This window comes from Moschus berezovskii, chromosome 17 (genome assembly GCF_049115385.1).
Source record: "Moschus berezovskii isolate FMDL1 chromosome 17, NW_MosBer_1.0, whole genome shotgun sequence".
NCBI classification, from domain to species: Eukaryota; Metazoa; Chordata; class Mammalia; order Artiodactyla; family Moschidae; genus Moschus; species Moschus berezovskii.
Window position 1 is genome coordinate 5,542,005 of NC_142476.1, and position 24,542 is coordinate 5,566,546.

The following is a 24,542-nucleotide window of genomic DNA, read 5'->3' on the forward strand; positions in this document are numbered from 1 at the left end:
AGCAGCTGAGCCAACCCCTCTGGGCAGCCGTTTCTGCTTGGAGAGAATTCGGGGCGCTCTCCTCGGGGCCTCAGTTGACGTTGGTGGGGTCAGAGGGCAGGGCTCCCCGCAGAAGCTTGAGGACAAGTGCCAGCCTCAGGAAGACAGACAGACAAGGACAATGTGGGCAGAGGCAGATAAAGGAAAGACATCCTGGAAGGGACTTGCACAGCAGCAGTCCCAGTTATCCAGGAGACGTGGCTCACAGAGCCGCCATCAGGAACGAGGAAGACTGTCCCCGAGCTGGGAAAGCTCCATGCAGGGGCAGCGGAAGGCCCGGGGAGGGGAGAGCAGGCACTGGGACCTGGGCAGGCATTCGGACCTCAAAGGCTGAGCTACAGACCCTCCCTCGGACCACACCTCCTCCTCCCTTTCCAGGCCCCTTCTCTGTCGACTGCCGTGCCAAGCCTCTGTGTCCCCCTCTACTCAAAAATACATGGAGCCATGCTCCAGGCTTGACAGGCATGTCCCCTGGAAGCTCTGACGCTGGCCTGGCCCTGCCAGCTGCTTCAGCATCTGGACCGCTCACTGGCCTCGTCTGTGCGAGCTGGACAGCAGGTGGAGCGGGGTGGGAGCACAGTGACTGCCTGCCCGGCCTCAGCCGCCACAGACGGCTCGTCCCTCCTCCTCCAGGCCCCAGCCTCCCGGGCACGCCTGCCACACGACAGGAGCAGAGAGGGGGAGACGCGTCGCTCACCGGGTGAGCACCTAGAGTCTCAGAGCCGGCAGGGACCCTGGCCATCTTTAGCCCCTGCAGGTTCAGTGAGGCTCAAGAAGATAGCCACTCAGCCTAGAACACTCAGTCAAGCCAGTCGCAGGGCCCAGGCTGCCTTGCAGAGACCCAGACTCTTAACCTAGTGGGCTTTTCATGACAACACACTGCTGGCTGGTTGAAAACGGGCTTGGATCCATACACAGTTATGTGAAAAGTGGCTCAAGGTCTACTATATAATTTTAACATATTTTGCCAATCAATGATATATGAGGTGATCCATTTGCATAAAATAACCCATGCAATTTTATACCCGAAAATAATAAACCCGGAAGCACGTGATTAAATTTCTTAAAGTCCTGTTCACTATTTTAAAATCTCCTCTAGTGTTCGGTTATCTTGACCAAGAGCCCACCCTACTTTCATAAACAAGGGAAACAATACGGACGATCGGAGGCAGCCCTCCAGCCCACTCGGCCCGCACCTCGTTTCTACTTTGCAGCCCTTCCTCTAAGAGTCGATGCCGTGGAGTTTGCCGCCATGCGTCTCGGGGTTTGAGGGCTGAGAGCCACTCTCAGGGCTTCCTCAGCGCACCCTCTGCAGCCCTTCAGCTCGGCGCTGGGCAGGGAGGGCGCGGACCTCTAGAGGCCGGGCCTCGCCGACGACGCGCCCGGCCCCCAAACCCGGGAGGCGAATGAGGCGACGCGGGCGGCCGGGAAGGGAGGGGCCGGCGCGTCTCCAGGCTGAGCGCGAGCCAGCCAGTGGGCGGCGCCGGCCAGAGGGAGGAGCGCGTCTCGGTGCAGAGACGCTGCAGTGAGCCGGCGGCACACACGCGCGCACACACGCACACGCGCACACGCGCGCCATCGCCCGCCGCTGCACCAGGACGGCAGCGAGCGCTGGGGCTGAGGGAGCGGAGGAGGGCGGCCCGGGGCGCAGCCCGGCTGGCTCGGCTCCCCGCGTGAGCGGCGTGCCCCTTCCCGGCCAACACCCTCCTTGCATCCCAGGTAGGTGCCAGCCGCTTTTGTCTCCTCCAACCCAGGGGCTTCCCGGAGCATCGCTGTGGGCAGGGGCTGGGCGCTCAGTTCCTTTGCGGGGGGCAGGGGACAGGGGCAGGGCAGGAACCCCAGCCGGCTGGCAGGGGCCCATCTGACTTCTCACCCCAGCCCCCCAGGGGCCTTCAGGACCGAGACCCCCCTCCGCCCTGTCGGCGTAGGTGGCACCCCGCAGGGCCCTGGCAGGCCAGGCCTGGCCAGGAAGCTGAACCCCAAGGTGTGTCCAGGAGCTCAAGCCACAGGCTGGCAGCAGTGATTGCCCCCAGAGTGGGCAGAGGCCACAGCCCTGCCCTGTGCCCCTGGCTCAGGCAGGGCTTGACTGTCCATGAGTGAGGCCAGGCCCCCGTGCCCTGGCCTGCCGTGACCCTGGATGGGAGCGAACCTGACTGGCCGGGCGTGAGGCCACCCTGGCCTGCCTGTGCAGGGTGACCTCTTTATAAAGTCCTGCTTCTGTTAGACGGAGGGGAAGGCTGCGGGAGGGGAGGGGAGACTGGAGCACAAGTTTAGGCAAAGGCCCGTCCAGGAGCCTGGACTCAGGGAACAGAACCTGGGTCAAGTCACATCCCTTCCGCCCTGCACACCCTCCCCGTCTCCTCGGGTCCCACATCCTTGCCGGTGGCAGTGAAGGAGTCGCAGAAGTTTGACTTCCCAGCAGGGAAGGGGATGGGGCCGGAAGGGGGAGGGGTGCCACGTCTGGGGTCTTGAAAGAGAAGCAGTCCTGGGGGGTGTGGGGGTGCACAGCCATCACCTCCTCCAGGAGGGGTCCCCATGTCTGGGGAGCGAGGGAGACAGTGCCTGTGGAAGGAGCGTGTTCGCCCCGCACAGGGACAAAGCCACAGACCAGTGGGGGCTGAGCCTCAGTCCTGGGGGAAAAGCTGTCAGTCAAGGTTGTTTAGAGGCTCAGGAGCTGTGAGTACCCAGAGAACCTGGCTTTGCTCGCCCCCAAGTTTCCTGCTCCTAACTTCCCCCTGCTTCACATCCAGCCTGCAGCAGGTCAGACTCCTCTCACCCTTGCCTTCCAGCCTGACCCCCAAAGCCCCAGCCTCCCTCCCCGGCCCAGCCGGCATCCTGTCCTTCTGCCCGAAGTGAGGCGGGAGAGGAGGAGAAGACCCCACGTTAACCAGGGTGTTGCTGATCTGATCTCATTCTGGGCGGCCATCTGGGACTTCTCTCCCAGCCTCCCGGCCAGAGAGCCCTCCGCGTCCCTGCCTCCCAGGGCCCTCAGAGAGACCCAATGGGACTGAGGGCAGCAAGGGTGGGCCGGAGGTGGGGTGGAGACGTGCCCAACCCTGGCCTTGGGAGCAGGGAGGTCCATGCACCACCTGGGGCCCACCACCTAACCTTCTCCAGCCAGGGTGCAGGTCCCCTCAAGAATGGCTTTCACCCGAGGTCAGAGTTCTCCCTCCTTCCCCAGGAGATCTACCACAAGCCCCCAGCCATCAGGAGGGCGTGTGAGGTGAGACAGACACGGAGGGGCCGCTGTGCCCACGGCAGCAAAGTCCCCGACGCCCCTCTCCTTCTGGGGCCCCCCTGAGTGGCGGGGGACGCAGGAGCACACTGCCCGGGCAGAGGGGCCCCGCTTAGTCCCCTCTTACTCCCCAGCCAGTGTCTACACCCCCAAGCTCTCTCCGCACGCTCTCTGCATGCTCCCTGCCGGTCAAATGCACCCCCCCACCCCCGATTTCACTCCTTATGCAACTCTGTTCCAGCACCTTCTCTGCCAGCAGTTGTTTAAATAGACACGTGTGGGAAGGGCCTCTGAGGCAGTGCGCTCAGCAGGATGGTCTCTGGCTGGCTGACCAGACTCGCTCTTCAGGAGCAGTACTAAGAAGGAAGTACCCCCAAAGTGTCTTCTCTGACTTGAATACCATCGGGGAAGCTGCGCCCTTTAAGAAGGCACAGTGCCCCCCACCCCCAGAGATGTCCTCAGCCAAACGTTTGTGAGAAAGCTTATCTCAGAAGCCTAAGGTCAGAACCACAGGGTTGATTCACAGGAAAAGAAGAACTAGAGCAACAGATATGCCAGTGAAGCAAGAGGGACTGAAGCTAGACTGCAGGAGCGACTTCCTCACCAGGACGCCGAGCCATGAGGAGTTGGGGCAGCCTTCTTTCCCATGACTGTGTGAAGGAGCAGGGACGTGGGGACCGGGCCAAGCTTAGAGGCACTTCTGCCTGGAAGTAGAAGTTGGGCTGGATGACCCTGTAAATTTCTCTCAGCCTCAGGTCGTCCTCCAATAAATACAGGCGGGAGTGACTCAGGAATCCATGGGCAGACAGGCATCCTTTTCTCTCCCTCTTCCATGCTGGCAACCTCTCACCCTCCTGGACCTCCCCGATCTAGACCAAACCCCCTGGGGCTTTGCTTACTTGGAATATTCATGGAAGTTTTTGTGGGTTCTGTGCCCTGATGGTAACCATCCTGGAGTGAAGTCCTTCCATGGGTTTAATGAGTTCTCTTGCTATAAACTGAGCCCATGTTTCCTTGTTTACCCAAAGAGGGTGCAAACCACAGCTAAGGTGTGTGATGGTCTCACCCCAAACTGAGCACACTCCATCGCAGGTCACGGACTGACCCAAGGGCACCTCTGCTTCTTTATCTGATGACTCCCACCCCACACTCAGGGCACCCACCCCAATGAAACCAGCTGGTCTCCTCCAGCCTGCATCCTCTCCATGTCTGCCCGCCTCATAGACCAAAGGCTTCTCCATCCTGAGTCTGGCGCAAGGGTGGCCCTCCTGCAGAGTAGCCCCACAGGTGCCGTTAACCTGGGCCCAAGAGCGGACACTAGCTGAAGGGGAGGAGCAAGTTCAAACCCGGCCCGACCAGCTTTGGTTCTGAACCAGCCTGTCCAGAAACAGGGGAATCTCGTCTCAGCAGAGATGAGGGGACATGCAAAATTGCTCCTCTGATTTATTCCTGATTTGGATCTTCCAGGCCAAGCTGGGACAATTGCTCCCACTCCTGATGTCGCAGAAGGGGCCCTCCTCCAAAGCCCTCTCCCCTTCTGCCCCCAGACCCCGTGCTTCGCAGGCAGGCAGGCAGGAAGCCTGGAATCTGGGTGCTGCGTGCCCCACCTCCAGGTCCTCCAGAGGCCCGCAGAGCTCTCCCCTTCTGTCCATTCCCCACTTTGCGGGGTCTCTTCAGTGGAGAGGGTGGACACAGGAGGGAAAGACTCCAGACCGCAGATCAAGGGCCGACTCCCCCAGACCAGGGCCCAAAGCTTAGGCAGACCCGCGAGCCTGGGAGTCCCAGCTCTCCCCGGAGGGCACGGTCATGCCAGGGCAGGGCCTCAGGTTGCCAGCTGCAGATACAAAGAGACTGCAGAGAAGAACAGGGCCAAGGAGGGAGGCAGCACAGGGAGCAGGCAGTGGCGGGACCCGCAGCAAGGCTGCCCTGTCCCCAAGCAGTCCCTGTTCCCAGGGAGACTGAGAGGTTTCCCCTCCCACCCAACACACCCAGGGACCTACTCGAGCTCAGGACACTAGCTGCCCACCACCGAGGCCTCACAGGCACAGTCCTCTTCCCTCCGGCTCCTGCCCCACTGGGCACACAGCCCCACGAGGCCACTGCGGACCCCATCCTCCCAGGGGCATGGAGATGGTTTAGACCTTTCTGGAAGACGGTGGTCGCGTCCCAGGACCCTTTCATAGGCGATTCCTTTCGTAGCCAGAGTCCCCCTCCCATCTTAGACCCCACAGGCAGGAGGTGGGGCAGCTGATGAGAAGTACCTGCTTGGGGGAGCCCACGTGTGTGTCCGAGCCATGTGCCCTCCTGCACGCATGGAGTCTGGGTGTGACCATGTGCCCCTGTGTGCTCGTCTGCAACGGCATGCCTGTGGGTGCTTGCCCAGGCCCCCCACACCCACGGGGGTGAAGGGGGAAGGCACCCATCCAGGGAGACGGGGAGGGGGGAGTCTGTCAGTGTTCTTGATACATGTGAGTGTGGCCCAAATGTTGTGACCCTGTGGAAGCCAGACTCACAGCCGGGCATGGTGTCTGTGGGCACACTTGTGTGTCCCTCGGCACGCTGTTGCCTGCGCTTGAGACCGGTGAGGGTTCTCAGTGACAAGCTCCAATGTTTCTCAAGCACTTACTGTGGGCCAGGAACAGTGCTGGCCTCACAGGAGTCCCGGGGGTGGGTACTGCCCTTCTCATCCCCGTTCTGCAGACGGAGGCCAGGCTCAGAGTTCAGTAACATACAGTAACTGGGGTTATACCGGTTAGTTATCCTAAGGTTACACTGGCTAGTAAGCATGAGGCCTGTCAACACCAGACCCCCCCCAGCCTTTAAGCAGTGTGCCGGGTGCGGGGACCAGGGTGCTCCTGTAATCCCTGGTGGCTTATAATAAGTCACCAAGTCTCTGCCCTCAACTGGGCTCCTAACTCCTTCTTTTCCTACCCCCACTCACCCCAAACCTGCTCAGATCTCCATCATCAGGAGAAAGGAGAGACAGGTTCCAGGCCCGGGAACTCAGTACCCTAGGGGAAGCACTTGGTGGAGGGCGTCTTTCATTTGCTGATTGGCCCTGAGCAGGGGTCCTCAGCCTGCAGACCCTGGGGGAGTCCAGCTCCCAGCCTCCCATCCCCCAGTTGTCTTCCAGGTCTTTTGTCTCCTGGGCCCAGCAACTCAGCCAGCTCCCCTAAACCTCGAGCAGCTATGAATTCCCATGTTCTCTCAGGATGAGTCCCAAATAGTGCCAGCCTGTGCCCGCCTGTGCCAGCCTGCGCCTGCCCCCCTGCACCAGGGCAGCTGCCTGGGGCCAGCTCTGGGCCTGGCATAGCTCCACTCCAGCCCGAGCTCCATCCTGGGCATTCCAGAGTGTGTCACAGGGCTGGTGTGGGAGATGACTGGCCCCTGAGGCTCTCGAGCACATCCCCCGGTTGCATTCAGCTGGGCAGGGGTTCTGCAAGGGTGGCGGTGTTATTCCTGCCCACGCCTCATGCTTAGCACAGTGCCTGGCACACAGTGTTAAATATGCAACGGGGACGGACGCAGGACAAGGCTGGATGCCGGTGCCTCGCATCAGGGAGGCAGTGAGGTCCAATCTCTGACCCAGGCTCTGTGGTGGGAGCGGGCGGAGGGGAGGGTGTGTTCACACAAGGCCTCGGCTCAGTGCACATCTGGTTGAGCTGATCAGTCTCCAGTGCTCCCAGAGGACGACCCTGGACGCACCCAGTCCCAGCCCCTCCCCATCCATGTCTCCTCTGGGGCCGCAGGTCTCAGTCCCCAGGGAAGCCCAGGGCCCTTGAACCTAGAGGTGACTGATTAAAGCCTGGATTAAAGTGCAGGATGAGTAGAGGGATCGTGTTATTGATGATGTGTTATAATTACTTATAGTAAGAGAGATAACCAGGGCTTCCCTGGTGGCTCAACGGTAAAGAATCCACCTGCCAATGCAAGAGATGCAGGTTCAGTCCCTGGGTGGGGAAGATCTCCTGGAGAAGGAAATGGCAACCCATTCCGGTATTCTTGCCTGGAAAGCCCCATGGACAGAGGAGCCTGGCGGGCTACAGACCTTGGGGTCTCAGAGAGGCAGACAGGACTGAGCAACTGAAACAGCAGCAAGCAAAAAACGTGGCAGATGCTGCTGACCACTGTTGCGCGGGGGCGAGTGATCCAGGGCGCGGAGCACGGAGAAGCGACGCAGGGCTGCGTCCTCACCCTGTGCTGGGCCGAGACGGAAGACACACTCACACTCACACACACACACAGAGGCGGAGACGGAAGACACACTCACGCTCACAGAGGTGGAGACGGAAGACACACTCACGCTCACGGAGGCGGAGATGGAAGACACACTCACACACAGAGGCGGAGACGGAAGATACACTCACACACAGGCGGAGATGGAAGATGCACACACACTCACACACACACAGAGGCGTATACACGAAGAACAGATACTCCCCCATACACAGACACACACACATATATGCATATTCACAGAGACAGAAGACCAGACCACACACACACAGAGGGACGTGCAGACATCACACACGCGCACACACGCGCACACCCACCCTCTCTCCAGCACTGCTGGTGGGCACGGCAGATCCCTGCCCCGAGTCTGCAGACCGGCCTCCGGCCCCTGTCTGTCCGTCTCTGCGCCGCTCGGGCAGCTCAGGATAAGGGCCCGTCTCCCCGAGCCTGCACCCTCCCCCTTGTGAGCTCTCAGCACTGGCAGACAAAGGGCAGGCAGCAAACGATGACTGAGCACCTTCTCTGGGCCAGACTCCGGACGGGGCACACTGCCAAAGAGACGTTTTCACACCGTTCGGAACCGCGGAACCCTTTGTGTAGAGGGCACTGGGAGGGAAGTCCAGCAGATACAGCAAGTGTAAGGGGGCTGCTCCGGCTGCAGCAGGAAGGGGTCTGCTGCCCCGTCCTCTCTCCATGCCCCCAGCCCCGCCGTCAGCCAAGGCCAGTCCAAACAGCCCGAGGACTGCCCCTGCGGGGTGCTCCATGCCTCCCTGAGCACTCAGAACCACCCTGTGAAGTGATATGACCCCCACTTGGCAGATGAGAACAGTGAGGTCCACTGGGGGGATGACTCGTCCAAGCTCACAACACCGTTAGGAGACGAGGCCAAGGTCGCCAACTCCTGCCCGTGATTCCAAAGCCTGAGGTGCTTTCCAGTGCCCACTGGCTCCCTGTCATGAGGAGTTTCCTGCATCGGTGACCCTCCAGGGTCCTGCTTCTAGATTCTTCCATGACTGAGCACACTGCTGACCCTAGCAACCTGAGCGACTGTGTGAGCGTGTGTGTGTGTGTGTGTGTGTGAGAGAGAGAGAGCAGGAGGGTGCGTGTGTGTCTGTCTGCCCCCGGGTAACCCTTAAGCAGGACTGCGGCCTGGTCAGCCCACAGCGTGAGTGAGTGTGAGCGTCTGACACAACAGCTGTTCTCAGGCAGGTGAACATGGCACACACGTGGCACCCATTCTGCCCCAAGGGCCCTGGGGGAGTGTCTGACCGGCCGGAAGCGCCGAAACCTTGGGTTGGGGTGACAAGGATGGGGAGGGGCAAGCGGCGAGGTGGATCCGGGCTCCAGGCACGATGCTGGAGTCGGGGCAGGGGAAGGCGCACCAGTTTAAACCCACCCCGCACAGAACACCCAGCTCCTCAGCCCACATCTCCCTGAGCCCTTGTGGCGGCTTCTCCCCGCAACCTTCCCAGCTGTGGCTGCTGGGAAGGCAGGAAAAGGGCGGTGTTGGCCCATGCTGAGGCTGAAAGAGGTTTGGGAGCCCCTTCTTTGTGGGGAGTGGAGCCCACGTGAGGCAGGGAGACCCGAGCTTGCCTGGTCTGCAGACCCTGCACGGGCCCCTAGGCCTCCACCGCCCACCCCCATCCAGGGCAGCCTTCCAGGCCCTTGGTCACCCTGCACGTGGGAGCACCACCGCCTCAGAGCTGCAGGAGACACCAGAGGGCACCCGCTCTCCGCAGGAGGACGCTGAAGCACAGAGGACGAGGGTCTCGGCGCAAGCCAGCGGCGGAGTCCCCAGCCAGGGCCCCTCCCTCAACCTCAGACCCTCTTCTTCTGCTCTTAGCTGCCTGCAAAGCAGGCAGCGGGGCCAAGAGGCAGGACCTGCAGCGCTGTGACCTCTCCCTGCAGCCTGGGGGCCCTGAGACCCAGGCTCACTCTGACCACCGGAGGGAGGCCCCTGAGACTCCACATTCCCCCAGACTGCGTGGGTTTGCCTGGAGATGGGGGTAGGTGGCCCCACTCCTGCTCCAGGATGATTGCTATTGGTGCCCCCAGGGAGCACGTTCTCCAGGTCTCCAGGATTTAACCAAGTCTCTGCTCATCCCAACTTCCCTGGCAGCTCAGGTGGTAAAGAATCTGCCTGTAATGCAGAAGAACCGTGTCCTATCCCTGGGTTGATTGAATCCAGTTCAATTGATCCCAGATTGGATCCCTGGGCCAATCCCTGGTTGATCCCTGGGTTAATCGAACCCGGTTCGATTGATCCCAGGTTGGATTCCTGGATCGATCGATCCCTGGGTCAAGAGGATCCCCTGGAGAAGTGCAGCTTGTCTCGGCAGGCAGGAAGTTCATCTAGGAGCTGCATTATCTCTTGCCGAGAGGCCTGTCAGGACCACTAGTCCATCTGGTTGGGAGCCTTGCTAAGGAGGCCAAAGTTATGGCTCCATCATGCACTGCACATAGGGCAAGAGAGGGGTGATGAATCAGTGAAACTCCTCACTGCTAGAGAAATAAGGATGGTTCCTGGAGACTAGAGGCAGCTCACTGGAGCCCTCATTACCCTCCAACCCAGCCACTGAGGGAGCGGGACCGGGGAGAGTGGGCCCGATCCTGAGAAGATGGAGCTGGTTCCCCACACCCAGGCTCAGGCCCCGGCCCCTCCAGCCTTCCAGGAGAGCTGTTCCCGGTGAACAGGCAGCGGCTTCTTGCCTCCCGATTAGTCACTGCCTTCACTTCCCGAGCAGCACCACCCAGCGGGCGGCAGGGGAGGGGAGGCAGGGGAGGGGAGGGCGCAGGGCAGGGCCAGACCCCCAGGGGGCCAGCAGGAAGCACTCAGCCCGGGAAGAGCTGCTGGGCAACCGCCAGGCCCTTCCCCGGGGCCCTGGGGACGGTGGGAGCGACTCCAGCCTCTCCTCAGGCTGAGTGGGAGCGACTCCAGCCTCTCCTCGGGCTGAGGCAAGAGCCCCAGTGCCTGGAGCCGGGAGGGGCGCAGCTCAGCTCTGAGGCCACCCCATCCCTCTGCCCCCCCAGGTCCCTCTCGGCCTCCAGCCGGCGTCTCCGTGTGCTGGGCTGAGGCTCGTCTCCGCTGCCTGCCCCAGCCTGGAGTGCCCACCATGGGGACACCCCTCGGGAGGAAAGCACGCCTGCTGATGCTGGTGGCTGCGGCCCTAGTCTCCACGCCAGGTAAGAGGGCTTGTCGGGGCTCTGGAGCCAGCAGCGATGTGTCGGGCCTTCTATCATTGTTAGGGATGACTACAGAGATAACTGACCCTGCACTGCTGGAGCACTTCAGCGTGAGGCCATTTCCTTGTGGAATTTTCGTGTCTGTGGATTTTACTTTTCCTGAGATTAGGAGGAGAGGGAGCCAGTCTTCGTCTCATTGTAGATGAAAGAAACATGATCCAGAGAGGGTGAGTGGCCTGCCCGGGGTCACTGAGCAAGACCACGGCACAGCCAGAGCTCCACATTAGCGCAGAGTTGTAGCCCTTAAGCCTGCAAGATTAAATTAAAGATTAGCTGCTTAGTTGTCTCAGCCACACTTCAAGGCCTCATAGCCGTATTGGATGGCACAGATTATAGAATGTTTCCATCCTCACATAATGCTCTGTTGGATAGGACCGCTCTAGGGTCCCCTGACCACAAAACCCTGGGAGGGAGGGCTCCTCAGGGTAACGCTGAGCCCTGGCAAGTGGACCAGATGTGGAACAGGGTCTGGGCAGAGATGAGGCAGAGCAGAGGGTGCCCAGGAAGCAGGCAGGCGAGGCCCAAGGCAAGGTTCTCGAGCCGGGGGTCCCGGGGTGGGGGGGCTGGCAAAAGGGGAGGGGCCGGGGCAGAGCGAGCCACGCGAGGCCAGGCTGGCAGAGCTGGGAGAGCCTCTGCTGCTCAAGCGCCTGCTGGGACCGCTGCTCGGTCTCTCCGCCCTGACCCCCAGCCTAGACCCACAGACGTGTCCTTTCCCCTTAAGATCGCCATGGGAGAAAGCGTGCCCATCGTCTGATGTCCTTTTGGAGTCCTAACCACTTCAGACTCCACCGCCCCACCCCGCGGTCCCCTGAAGCCCCACATTTTAAATTCTTCATCTTGGTGGGGAGGGACCTCACTGGTACACTGTCAGATGTCCTCATTATGTTCCAACTGCCTCCCAGCCCTGCACCCAGGTCAGTGAGGCTGCTAGGAAGTAAGGGAGCTTCCCAGGTGCCCAGCCCAGGCCTAGCTCCTGCTGCTCAGGCTCCCAGGCCTGGAGGTGCTGCTGGGGTAGGGAGCCCAGGCTTCAGGGAGCAGGAGACATCTAGCTCAGAGAAAGCAGAGGAGGGGTGCTTGGGCTCCTCCACATTCCCGACCCTCAGGAGCAGCTCAGTCCTGGGACCCCAGCCCCCGAGGCAAACAGCGTGGGCAGCCTCTGGAGTCCTTAGATCCTGAGAGGCAGGAAGGCCCAGGGAGGTGGGACCTGGCCGGGCCCCTGGAGGAGCAGCAGAGGGAGGAATGCAGAGTCCCCTGGCTGTTCATCCCCGGAAGGGGCCTCGGCCCTTAGCTGTCTCTGCGCACCCACCCTGGGGACACAGCTTTGGACTCCTGCGTCCCGGTGCAGAGCCGCGCAGTGCGGCTTCCCCTGCAGGCTCCCAGCACCCGCTCTGCTTCCTCCGCGGGGCCCCGATGCCTGTGCGCTGAGGAGCAGCGCTGGCAGGACGGGATCAGGAGAGAATCAGAGAGGTTGTCAAACAAGGAGAGCATGGAGGGGGTGGATTTGCCTGGGACTCTGTGTGTGTGTGTGTGTGTGTGTTTGAGAGTGCATGCGGATGTGGGTGGATGTGTGTGTGGCTTCATAGGGAGGCATGGGGTGAGTGAGTGTGTGCCTGTGGATGTTTGGGAGGGTGGAGATGTGAGGGCGTCACTGCATGGAGGACTTGCTGCATTTGAGGGGATGACAAACGTGTATAGAAGGCCTCACACGCAGTGCAGTGGCTCACAACTCTCACTTCCCTTCAGAATGTCCATGCAGTCCATGGCCTCCCTCCTAGAGATGCTGATTCAGTACCTTCAGGATGGACCAGCACCTCTGATGCTTCTGCTGGGAAACAGGTCAAGGATCCTGAGGCCGGTGGCTGAGGACGCAGCTCTGGGGGAGGCTGGCCAGGGTCCACACCCCAGATCTGCTCCTTTTCGCTGTGTGATTTGGGGCCAGTGTTTTAACCTCCAAGTCTCAGTTTTCAGATTAGCCAAACAATAAAATGGTGGTACCTATCTTGTAAAGAGGTTACAAAAAAGAAATGTGGAGTATGATATTTGATAACGAGTAAGCCCTCAAGAGATAGCATCTATTTGGTGATTATTAATGCCTGGATATTATGAACGCCCATTTTGTATATGTATACATATACAAGTATATGTGGACGTTTGTAGCCATCTGTGCGTGGAAACTGATGTGTGTATAAACGTATATATCTGACTCCTGGAGTGGCTTAGAGGGTCACGTATGTATGTGTGTGATGTCTGTGTGCGCGTGAGGAAGTGAGCGTACATGACAGCTGTGGAAAGGGTGCATGTGCGGGTGTTGGGGTGGGGGTGTGTACATGGCCTAGTGCAGAAGGAAGCCGGTCTTGTGTGCCCGGGCCCACTCAGCCCCCCATCCCCACCGTGCAGACAGACTTCCTGGAAGCTGCGATTATGCAGGGCTGTTCCCAGCAGCCTGGCTGCCTCCCCTGCCCCTCCGCTCAGTCCCAGCTGGGGCAGGGGTCCCTCCCCTCCACCACCATCATTAACTCAGGATTAAGCTGGGCCATCTCTGAGGCCTGGGGCAGCCATGAGGGAGAGAGAGGGCTGGGGGGGGGAGGCGGGGTGCCATTTCAGGAAGCCCTGCCTCCTCCTCCATTCTGAGAGCTGCTTAGCAGCTGCCGTCATTCCCAGGTGTCTGGGACCAGGCCTCAGCTGTGGCATGGGGTCCACCCCCGCCCCTGGACTAAGGCTGACAGCTGGATGAACCAAGAGAGTAGGCGCTAATTAGTTAATGGGGACCCCACCCCACGATCCACCAAGGAGGCTAAAATCAGCTTCACTTAGGGACAGGAGCCAACTAGGGGTGGCCTGGCTCCTGCCTGACACCACAAAGGCAAGGCATGCCTAGCTGCCCGGTCAGCACATCAAGGCAGGTGTGGGACCCTGCCCTTTGCCTCGCATCCCCTGCCCAGGGAGCCTGGACCCGTGCCGGGCGAGCAAGGCATCTGCTCTGGGAGGGGCCAGGCAGAGAAACGCCATTTGCAAGTGGGATGCCCATCCGCTCAGCAAACCCAGGAGCCCAAGGTCCAAACCTATGTGTGCCCCAGGCTTGCCCTGTGACGATGGGCAAGTCGTTCCCCTTTCTGGGCCTCTCTTTCTTGAATTGTCACATGAAAATTTTATAAAAATGCCCCAAAGCCACCTGTACAGCCTCCACCCACCCCTGAGCCTTCCTTCCCCCTGGTCCCCACCCCACCCCTCACTTGGATCCAGGAGCCAGGCGCTGAGCACACACCTTGTGCCGGGCTGGCCCTGCTGTGGGCCTCGGGAGGGGCATTCATCTTTCCATTTCCCAAATGAGGAAGCGGAGGCCTAGGGTCCTGTGGCAGCCCACAGAGGCCCAAGCCCCAGCACAGTCTCTGGGGACGCCCCCCAGAAGGGGCATAGGCCCAGGGCCACACGTCCTCTCCCTGCCGCTTGGCCTGTGGCTTCCAGGCATCTCTCCAGGCCCCTCTCACACCCCACAGGCCAGCTTTCCCGTGAGTCCTCTGGCCGCTTCCATTCCAAGGGTCCCCACACATGAACCTAAACCACTATCAGTCCTTGCATCCTTGCACTGTCAGCTTTCTGCCTTCCTTCCTGGACCTCAGGCTCCATGTGATGGAAGGAGTCACTGTGCTGCTCAGTCCCTAGCCCAGTGCTAAGTATACAGCAGGTGCTCAGTACCTGCGAGGGAGGGGTGATTGACTGAACTAACTTGACGAGATGGAGTCTGCCTTGTTTAGTCATTAAGTCATGTCCACCTCTTTGCAGCTCCATGGACTGTAGCACGCCAGGCTTCCCTGTCCTCACCATCTCCTGGAGTTTGCTCAGACTCATGTCCATTGAGTTGGTGATGCCATCTACTGCCTCCTTCTCTTGCCTTCAATCTTTCCCAGCATCAGGCTCTTTTCCAAAAAGTTGGCTCTTTGCATCAGATGGTCAAGTATTGGAGCTTCCAGTGAATATTCAGGGTTGATTTCCTTTAGGATAGACTGGTTTGATCTTGCTGTCCAAAGGACTCTCAAGAGTCTTCTCCAGCTTGACAGTTTGAAAGCATCAATTCTTCAGCACTCAGCCATCTTTACGGTCCAACTCTCACATCTGTACTGGACTACTGGAAAAACCATAGCTTTGACTACATGGACCTTTGTCAGCAAAGTGATGTCTCTGCTTTTTAATATTCTAAGTTTGTCATGACTTGTCTTCCAAGGAGCAAGCATCTTTTAATTTCATGGCTGCAGTCCCTGTTCGCAGTGATTTTGGAGCCAAGAAAATAAAGTCTGTCACCGTTTCCGTTGTTTCCTCATCTATTTGCCATGAAGTGATGGGACCAGATGCCATGATCCTAGGTTTTTGAAAGTTGAGTTTTAAGCCAGCTTTTTCACTCTCCTCTTTCACTTTCATCAAGAGGCTCTTTAGTTTCTCTTCACTTTCTGCCATAGGGTGGTATCGTCTGAATATCTGAAGTTGTTGATATTTATTTCTCCTGCCAATCTTTATTCCAGCTTGTGCTTCATCCAGCCCAGCGTTTCTCATGATGTTCTCTGCATATGAGTTAAATAAGCAGGGTGACGATATACAGCCTTGACGTGCTCCTTTCCTAATTTTGAACCAGTCCATTGTTCCATGTCCTGTTCTAACTGTTGCTTCTTGACCTGCATACAAGTTTCTCAAGATACAGGAAAGGTGGTCTGATATTCCCATCTCTGTAAGAATTTTCCAGTTTATTGTGATTCACACAGTCAAAGGCTTTCTCATAGTCAATGAGGCAGATGTTTTTGGAATTCTCTTGCTTTTTCTATGATCCAACAGATGTTGGCAATTTGATCTCTGGTTCCTCTGCCTTTTCTAAATCCAGCTTTTACATCTGGAAGTTCTCAGTTCATGTACCTTTGAAACCTAGCTTGAAGAATTTTGAGCATTACCTTGCTAGCATGTGAAATGAGTGCAATTGTACAGTAAGCTGAACATTCTTTGGCACTTTCTTTGGGATATGAATGAAAAGTGACCTTTTCCAGTCTTGTGGCCACTGCTGAGTTTTCCAAACTTGTGGTCTGCCTAACCTATTGAAATTGAAATTTTAATTAATTATAATTAAATAAAATAAAAAATCTGGTCACTCAGCTGCACCAGCCATATTTCAGGGGCACAATGGCCAGTGGCTACTGTACTAGACAGTTCAGAAAATGGAACTTTCCCATCACTGCAGAAAGTTCTATTGGAGACCAGGCTCCAGCTGGCCCCGAGGCCCTGAGACCTCTGGTGATGTCCCCCATCTTCAGCTTGGAGCTCGGCCTGGGGATCCCCAGCTGCCTTTGGGCCTGTCTTTGAAGAGCAGCCCCTCGGCCTGCTGTTCCCAGAGGAGTCCACGGAGGAGAAGGTGACACTGGCGTGCCACGCGCGGGCCAGCCCTCCAGCCACCTACAGGTGAGGCCCCGCGGCGGCCCCGGGAGGCCCCGGGCAGCAGCAGGCTGTCCTCACGTCAGCGCCCGCCGCCCCCACTGCAGGTGGAAAGTGAACGGCACCGAGATGAAGCTGGAGCCGGGCTCCCGCCAGCAGCTGGTCGGGGGCAACCTGGTCATCATGAACCCCAGCAAGGCCCAGGATGCCGGCGTCTACCAGTGCCTGGCCTCCAACCCTGTGGGCACTGTCGTCAGCAGAGAGGCTGTCCTCCGCTTCGGCTGTGAGTCCCACGGGGGGCTGAGACGCTGTGGGGATGGCAAAGAGGGTGCTGGGAGGTGTCCAGAAAGGGCGAGTGACTCCTGCCCCATGGAGGCTGAGTGGGCAGGGCCTGCAGGCTTGAAGGCCAGTGCCTGAGGGCCTGGCTTCCACCTCCAGTTCTGCAGGAATTCTCCAAGGAGGAGCGAGACCCAGTGAAGACCCACGAAGGCTGGGGGGTGATGCTGCCCTGTAACCCGCCCGCCCACTACCCAGGTGAGCCAGGCCTGGGGTGATGGGAGCAGGTATGGGAGGCGTCCAGCCATTCACAGAGGAGGGATAGAGTCAGCAGTGGTGAGGGGCCCTGGAGCGCTGGTCCCTGGGTGTCCCAGATGACTCTGTGCCCCCCAGCACCCCAGACTGGGAGTGTCCCCCAATCACTGCGGGCTGTCTCCCCAGCAGACCACACTCCCTGAGAGTGGGGCTAAAGACGCGACTTCCCACTGGATCTCCCCCCAGCCCCAGTTCAGGGCCCCGCAGCTCTCAGGACTGTGTCTACAGGTCCCCTGCGCACGGTGGGGTCCCAGCAGAGCTGCTCCATTGACCAGCAGCCCAGGTCCCTCACACGCCCCCTTCGCAGGCTTGTCCTACCGCTGGCTCCTCAATGAGTTCCCCAACTTCATCCCGACGGACGGGCGGCACTTCGTGTCCCAGACCACAGGGAACCTGTACATCGCCCGGACCAACGCCTCGGACCTGGGCAACTACTCCTGCCTGGCCACCAGCCACATGGACTTCTCCACCAAGAGCGTCTTCAGCAAGTTTGCTCAGCTCAACCTGGCCGCAGAAGGTCAGGGTTGGTGCGCAGGGCCGGGGGGGTGGGGTACTGAGGGGCTCAAGGGCATTGAGAACGTGGGTTTTCCGTCTGAAGCTGTAAAGAGCAGCTCGGAGGGCACAGGGTCTGGGCCTGGACCCCGGGGCCCTCCTGCGGCCCAGCCTCAGAGCCTTGCTCCAGCCGCCAAGGGGAAAGGGAGTCAAGAAACACAGGCTCTGAGCTGCGCTGAGGTCACAAGCACAGGAGCCCCTGACCTGGAGCGTTTGTGTCTGAGGCACACACTCCCCATCTCCGCAGACACCAGGCTCTTTGCTCCCAGCATCAAGGCCCGGTTCCCAGCAGAGACCTACGCGCTGGTGGGACAGCAGGTCACCCTGGAGTGCTTCGCCTTTGGGAAGTGAGTGGTGGGGAGGGAGGGCGCAGCGCCTCTGAGCCCCCAGGGAGCGGGCGGGGCCGGCTCTCAGTCACCTTGGTGCCCTCACAGGGTCTAGCAGAATGCTGGACCCTCCTGGGCACTGAGTCTGTGGGTGAGGCGTCGCACACCCCAGGGCCCGGGCACAGGTCGGCTCACTTGGTCTTCCCAGCAACGCGTGACGGGCTCAGGCAGCTTATGTAGCACCCCAGGCTGGAGGCAGGTAACGTGGTGCGTGGACCCAAACTGGCCTGCCTTATTCAAACCCCAGCTCTGTCACTTGCTGACACGGAGACCTTGGGTGAACCACTTAATCTCCCTGAGCCTCAGTTTCTCTGTTTGTTCAGTTCAGTTGCTCAGTCGTGTCCGATTCTTTGCGACCCCATGAACCGCAGCTCGCCAGGCCTCCCTGTCCATCACCAACTCCCAGAGTCCACCCAAACCCATGTCTATTGAGTCAGTGATGCCATCCAACCATCTCATCCTCTGTTGTCCCCTTCCTTTCCCGCCCTCAATCTTTCCCAGCATCAGAGTCTTTTCAAATGAGTCATCTCTTCGTATCAGGTGGCCAAAGTACTGGAGTTTCAGCTTTAGCATCAGTCCTTCCAATGAACACCCAGGACTGATCTCCTTTAGGATGCGCTGGTTGGATCTCCTTGCAGTCCAGGGGACTCTCAAGAGTCTTCTCCAGCACCACAGTTCAAAAGCATCAATTCTTCGGCGCTCAGCTTTCTTTACAGTCCAACTCTCACATTCCCTACTTGTACCTAGCGTTAATAGTAGTACCTACATCGTGGGGTTGCTATGAGGTTTGCATGAACTAATATACATACAGTGCTTAGAACAGTATCTGGCATTGAGTAAGTATTCTATGAATGCTAACAGTTGCCTTTTAAGATAGGAAGCTTATAACAGAAATCTTCCTCGCTGGGGAGAAGAGCTCACTGGACCAGTGCTAAGCTGCTAGCAGTGCTGGATAAACGTCCATAGAATGAATGAAAGAACGTGACGTGACCATTGGTCCCCTCCTCCCTCCTGTGTTGCCTGGGTTACCCAGGATGCCCCCTGCTTTGTGGAGAGTGATTGGGCTTCCAGAAAACCCATGTTTAAAGCACATCAGTTCAGTTCAGTCGCTCAGTCGTGTCCGACTCTGCGACCCCATGAATCACAGCACGCCAGGCCTCCCTGTCCATCACCAACTCCTGGAGATCACTCAAACCCACCTCCATCGAGTCAGCAATGCCATCCAGCCATCTCATTCTCAGTCGTCCCCTTCTCCTCCCGCCCCCAATCCCTCCCAGCATCAGAGTCTTTTCCAGTGAGTCAACTCTTCGCATGAGGTGGTCAAAGTATTGCAGTTTCAGCTTTAGCATCAGTCCTTCCAATGAACACCCAGGATTGATCTCCTTTAGAATGGACTGGTTGGATCTCCTTGCAGTCCAAAGGACTTTCAAGAGTCTCCTCCAGCACCACAGTTCAAAAGCATCAATTCTTCAGCGATCAGCTTTCTTCACAGTCCAACTCTCACACCCATACATGACCACGGGAAAAACCATAGCCTTGACTAGACGGACCTTGGTTGGCAAAGTAATGTCTCTGCTTTTTAATATGCTATCTAGGTTGGTCATAACTTTCCTTCCAAGGAGTAAGCTTCTTTTAAAGCACATAAGAGTCACTAATTCCTCAGTCAATTTAGTACACAGATTACTAACAGCTAAATCCCCTTTGAAAAGTAGAGGCCAGGGCCTGTTGGGGAGAAGGCAGAGAGACCCGTGGAGACCCGGGTCTCAGGCCGCTGCTGAGGAGGCGGGGCCCAGGAGAGGCCGCCCGTGTGGTTGGGTAGGGGGAGGGCAAGCCAGCTTCCGGATGCAGACCCCCGGCGCGCTGAGCGCCCCCCCTCCCCCGGGAGCAGCCTCTCTCCCGTACCCCTCTCCCTTCCCTACCTGCCCAGAGTCCCAGGAGGCCCGGGTTGGGGTGAGGGGCGGGAAGCCCGGGCGCCTGCCCAGCGCCGCCCAGCCCTCTGGCCCTGTCTCCCCGCAGCCCCGTCCCCAGGATCAAATGGCGCAAAGTGGACGGCTCCCTGTCCCCGCAGTGGGCCACGGCCGAGCCCACCCTGCAGATCCCTAGCGTGGGCTTCGAGGACGAGGGCACCTACGAGTGTGAGGCGGAGAACGCCAAGGGCCGCGACACCGTCCAAGGCCGCGTCATCGTGCAGGGTACGGCCGGTCCCGAGAGGCGGGGGAGGCTGCGCAGCCCGGTGCTCAAGCCTGCTGCCCAGCGTGCATGGGGTACGGGCGGAAGAGGCTAGCGCTGCGGCCGGCTCAGGGCCTGAGCTGCAGAGTGCACGGAACGCGCTCCGAAGATTTAAGTCACTACAAGTTACTGGCACAGGCGCCAAGGGCCAGTTTTCGTGAACCTGCTTCTCCCCACCCTCCCCCACCTCCCCCATCCCCACTACCCACCACCCACCACCATCCCCACCCCACCCGCGTCCCGGAACTCTCCGCCCTCTGCTGTCCGAGGAGAAGCTACAGCCCTGCACGTCGGGTCCGGGGACTTAGCCCCGAGGCCCTGCCCGGCTCCGCTGCAGACGCTCCCTTTGGTCTCCACAGCTCAGCCCGAGTGGCTCCGGGTGATCTCAGATAGGGAGGCTGACATCGGCTCCGATCTCCACTGGACGTGCGCCGCCGCCGGCAAGCCCCGGCCGGCAGTGCGCTGGCTGCGGAACGGGGAGCCTCTGACCTCCCAGGTAGGAGGCCTGGGGCGCCCGTCCTCCCGCACGCAGCGCACTGCGCTCCGCTCCCTGGTCCGCCCTGCTCCCTGGTCCCCTCTCCTCCAGGTCTCCTCCCCGCCACATCCCCAGGGAGCCTCTGGGCCAGTAAGGGTGCCGGAGGGGAGTTCTAGGTGCTTCTGTACATCCCAGGGCCACGTCCTCCCGGTCAGCCGGAGAGACTCCTGACTGGAGGGTCCCGGGACTTGGGTCCAGGCACACCTCAGCCACAGACGCACCGGTGGTCCTGAGTGGGTCCCTCAGCCCCCTGGCTTCCATGTGCTGACGTGCATGAAGGCTGGGGAACCTCTGCACCCTGGGATCCAGGCGGCCCTGGAGAGGACCGCATATGGGGGCTTTCTCCAGGCAGCCCCATCTCCACTGCGCCCACGCGGGCACTCCAGGGGTCCTGATGCCCCTCCCCTGCCCGGGGCGGGCGTTTCTGCACAGGCCCGGGTAGAAGTGCTGGCCGGGGACTTGCGGTTCTCCAAGCTGAGCCTGGAGGACTCGGGCATGTATCAGTGCGTGGCGGAGAACAAGCACGGTACCATCTATGCCAGCGCCGAGCTGGCGGTGCAAGGTAAAGGGCCCAGGGACACCCAGGGGTGGGGGTCAGGAATTCTGAGCAGCAGCATGTCTATATTCACACACTCACCTGGCAGTTTTCCAACAGCTTCCAAGTAGAACTCAGGGATTGAAGACAGGAGCAGAGGCACTAGACAGAGGGCTCCTGGAGGAGAGGGTCTCCGGCTTGACCCACGTCTGAAAGTAAATGTCTACTGCTGTAAAAAAAAAAAAAAAAAAGGTGGCACAAGTCACTGGAAACCAAATCAACTAGATTTGGGTTTAATGCAGCCCTGTTGCTTACGTGACCTTTGGCAAGTTATTAACCTCTTTGTGGCTCAGTTTCTTGGTTAATAAAATCAAGAAATCATCCTCCAGCCCTCATACAGGCTGTGGGGTTAAAGGAGATGATAGAGCTAAAGCATAGAGAACCTGCCCATCACATAACAGGTGCCTACAAATATCAGCCGGTCCAGCATCCTTAGTTGTGTGACTTGAGCTTGCAGTCTGTTTCCTCATCTGTAAAATGGACAGAATGGTACCTATCTCATCAGGCTGTAGTGAGACTTAACTAAGACTCACTCATTCATTCAACCAACCAGTATTTCTTCAACACCTCCTAAGAAGTGAATATGAAAGATAAGGTCTCTGCCTTCGAGTATGTTACAATCCAATGAAGAGGGATAAATAAACAGAAAATCAAATAAAAAGGATACAGTATAAAGGAAATCTCTCAGAGTGGTGGGGGTAAGGTGGGCCAGTTAGAGGGAATGGTCAGGGAAGACCTCTCTGAGGAAGTCACATTTGGGATGTGAATCAATCATGTGAGATCTGGGCATTTTGAAGCAAAATCCATGGTAAATGCAAAGGTCCCAAGGCAGGAAAAAACATGGCGTCTTCACCAGACAGAAAAGAAAAAGGAAAAATGGCCCAGGTGATTGCAGCACAATGAGCGCAGGAAGGAGCAAACTGCAATCAGAGTGGAGACGGCTGTGCAAGCCCCTGGGAGGCGTTGGGCTTCATTCTAAGTGTCTGACTTGTGTGTTTAAAAAAATGATGTTCCTGGTGGCTGTGTGGATAAGCTTGTGGAAAGAAAATGCAAAAACAGGAAGACCAAATAAGGGTCTCTTGGTAGTCCAGCGGAGATTTGGTGGTAGTTGAGGTGGCGGGGGATGAGGAGAAGAGGCTGGATCCTGGCTATTTTACAAGTGGTGCTGCTGGGAGTCACTCATGGATTGCCTGTAGAGGGCCCATCAGATGTTTAGCGTGTAGCCAGGTGACATCTTAATCAAGCGCAAAGGAGCACTCTTTTGATTCCCCGGGTGACTGTGGGGCTCTCCCCTTTTTCCAGCGCTTGCCCCCGACTTCAGGCTGAACCCCGTAAGGCGTCTGATCCCTGCAGCCCGAGGAGGAGAGGTAGTGATCCCCTGCCAACCCCGGGCTGCTCCCAAGGCCGTGGTGCTCTGGAGCAAAGGCACTGAGATTTTGGTCAACAGCAGCAGGTACCAGCCCAGCCCCCTCCACCCGAGCGATTCCAGCTCCACTCCCTCTCCTTGGATTCCCACCCCCGTCACAGGACCACAGGGTGTTCCTGGGTCAGCCAGGTGTGCTCCGTCCTTGCTGCAGAGTGACTGTGACTCCGGATGGCACCTTGATCATAAGAAACGTCAGCCGGTCCGATGAAGGGAAATACACCTGCTTTGCTGAGAACTTCATGGGGAAAGCCAACAGCACAGGCACGCTGTCTGTGCGAGGTGAGGGCTGCGGTTTGGCTGCAGTTGGTGGCTCGGGCTCCGCAGGGCGCCCTCCCTCCCCACCATCCGGCTCTCGTGTTCCTGTGTTCCTCCCAGTTCCGTTTTTTTTTTTTAATTAATTTTAATTGGAGGCTAATTACTTTACAATATTGTAGCGGCTTTCAAATCAGCCTCGGGTGATGGGATGCAGAGGGAAGTGGGAGGGGGTTCAGGATGGAGGACACGTGTTCACCAGTTCCATTTTGAGGCTACCCCAGGGTTTGGTCTCAGTGGGGACCACCATCCAGGGCCTCCAGCCCTCCCACACATTCAGGGGGCTGCTGGCAGGTCAGGGTACTGCTGCCATGCGGTCTGTTCTCTTTTCCCTGGGGTTCAAGGCAAACCCTCTCACCCTGGCCTGCTGCCCCTGCCAGGGCCTTCTCCTCCTGCTCCACTCAGGGGCCCTTTGTTTTGGCAGATGCAACCAAAATCACGCTAGCCCCCTCGAGCGCCGACATCAACTTAGGTGACAACCTGACCCTGCAATGCCACGCCTCCCATGACCCCACCATGGACCTCACCTTCGTCTGGACCCTCGATGACTTCCCCATTGATTCTGACAAGCCTGGGGGTCATTACCAAAGGGCCAGCGTGGTAAGGCCTGAGGCCAGAGAACTCAGGGCTTCTCCCTCCTTGGTAGACAGGAGACCCAAGATGTCCTTAATCATCACCACCCCAAAGCCTTTCCCCTTCCCCCAGGAATGCTGGCAAGCCCATCCCTGGGTCCATAAACACCCTCCCTTAGACAGGCAGCTCCCTGGGTTCCACCCAAAGTCTGTGCATGCAGGAGAAGGTTAGGGGCAAGTCTGGATTCCCAGCATACAGCAAGAATGAATTCCCCACTGCTATCCTGCTGTGGGATATCCCCCACCAACGCAGATGATATCATTAACCGGAACCAACATTGACTGTCTTCTCTAAAAAAAAAAAAAAAGACCTGCCGTTTTAACTGAAGAGGTCTGTGGGCATATTGGAGCAGGGGACCGTGAGCCGCACCTCCTGTCCCCTGACTCACTGCAGGGGAGGGTCCTCTGACCTACCCCGCGCCCTGTCCCCCCTGTGCAGAAGGAGACGGTTGGGGATCTGACCATCCTGAATGCGCAGCTGCGCCACGGCGGGAAGTACACATGCACGGCCCAGACAGTGGTGGACAGTGCGTCTAAAGCGGCCACGGTCCTGGTCCGAGGTAAGTAAGGCCAGGCGGTGGTGGACGGTGCGTCTAAGGCGGTCACAGCCCAGGTTCGAGGTACGGGGTTCCCACCCCACCCGCACTGTGACGGGCGTCTAACAAGTCTGTCGAGCTGAACTCATCCCAAGGGCCTCTGCAAGTACTGAATGAATAGAATACTCTTCCTCCAAAGCCAAAATTATTAAAATCTACTTCTAAGCACATTGCAAGCCTGGAGAAATTTCCCGAGGCTGGAGAGGGGATGGCAATCCACTCCAGTATTCTTACCTGGGGAACTCCATGGACAGAGGAGCCTGGCGGGCGCATAAGGAGGCCATAAGTTCGCAGAGTCGGACACGACTGAGCGACTAACACTTGCACTGGAGTGTCAGAGGCTCGCGCTGGGAAGTCCGTTCACGCCTGTGTGACTCCTCCAGCCTGGGACACGTCCCTCCTCCGGGAAAGCCCCTGTCCGCCGCTCACTCCGCCCGTCCCTCGCCCTCCCACCGAGCGTGTTTGCTGCGCCCTCTGCTGCTCCCTCCTGGTACTGCAGCGGCCCACGCAGGCCAGAAGGAGGTTG

The 24,542-nt window shown here is 58.6% G+C and overlaps 1 protein-coding gene across 3 annotated transcripts in view; it reads left to right on the forward strand.

Annotated features, from left to right (window-relative positions):
• The first annotated feature begins 1,565 nt into the window (after positions 1–1,565).
• The window catches only part of CNTN2 (contactin 2), a 33,787-nt gene continuing 10,810 nt past the window's right edge, over positions 1,566–24,542 (forward strand). For 2 of the 3 annotated variants that reach the window (XM_088845133.1, XM_055420046.2), the window contains exons 1-14: positions 1,566–1,758; positions 10,538–10,690; positions 16,045–16,189; positions 16,270–16,445; positions 16,601–16,696; positions 17,061–17,270; positions 17,553–17,652; positions 19,708–19,883; positions 20,280–20,416; positions 20,888–21,017; positions 22,353–22,503; positions 22,628–22,755; positions 23,213–23,388; positions 23,860–23,980. In XM_088845133.1, the coding sequence (XP_088701259.1) occupies positions 10,621–10,690; positions 16,045–16,189; positions 16,270–16,445; positions 16,601–16,696; positions 17,061–17,270; positions 17,553–17,652; positions 19,708–19,883; positions 20,280–20,416; positions 20,888–21,017; positions 22,353–22,503; positions 22,628–22,755; positions 23,213–23,388; positions 23,860–23,980 (1,816 nt within the window). In that variant the 5' untranslated portion in view covers positions 1,566–1,758; positions 10,538–10,620. Of the gene's footprint in view, positions 1,759–10,537; positions 10,691–16,044; positions 16,190–16,269; positions 16,446–16,600; positions 16,697–17,060; positions 17,271–17,552; positions 17,653–19,707; positions 19,884–20,279; positions 20,417–20,887; positions 21,018–22,352; positions 22,504–22,577; positions 22,756–23,212; positions 23,389–23,859; positions 23,981–24,542 lie in introns of all 3 variants that reach the window. The other variant, XM_088845134.1, reaches the window with a different exon arrangement.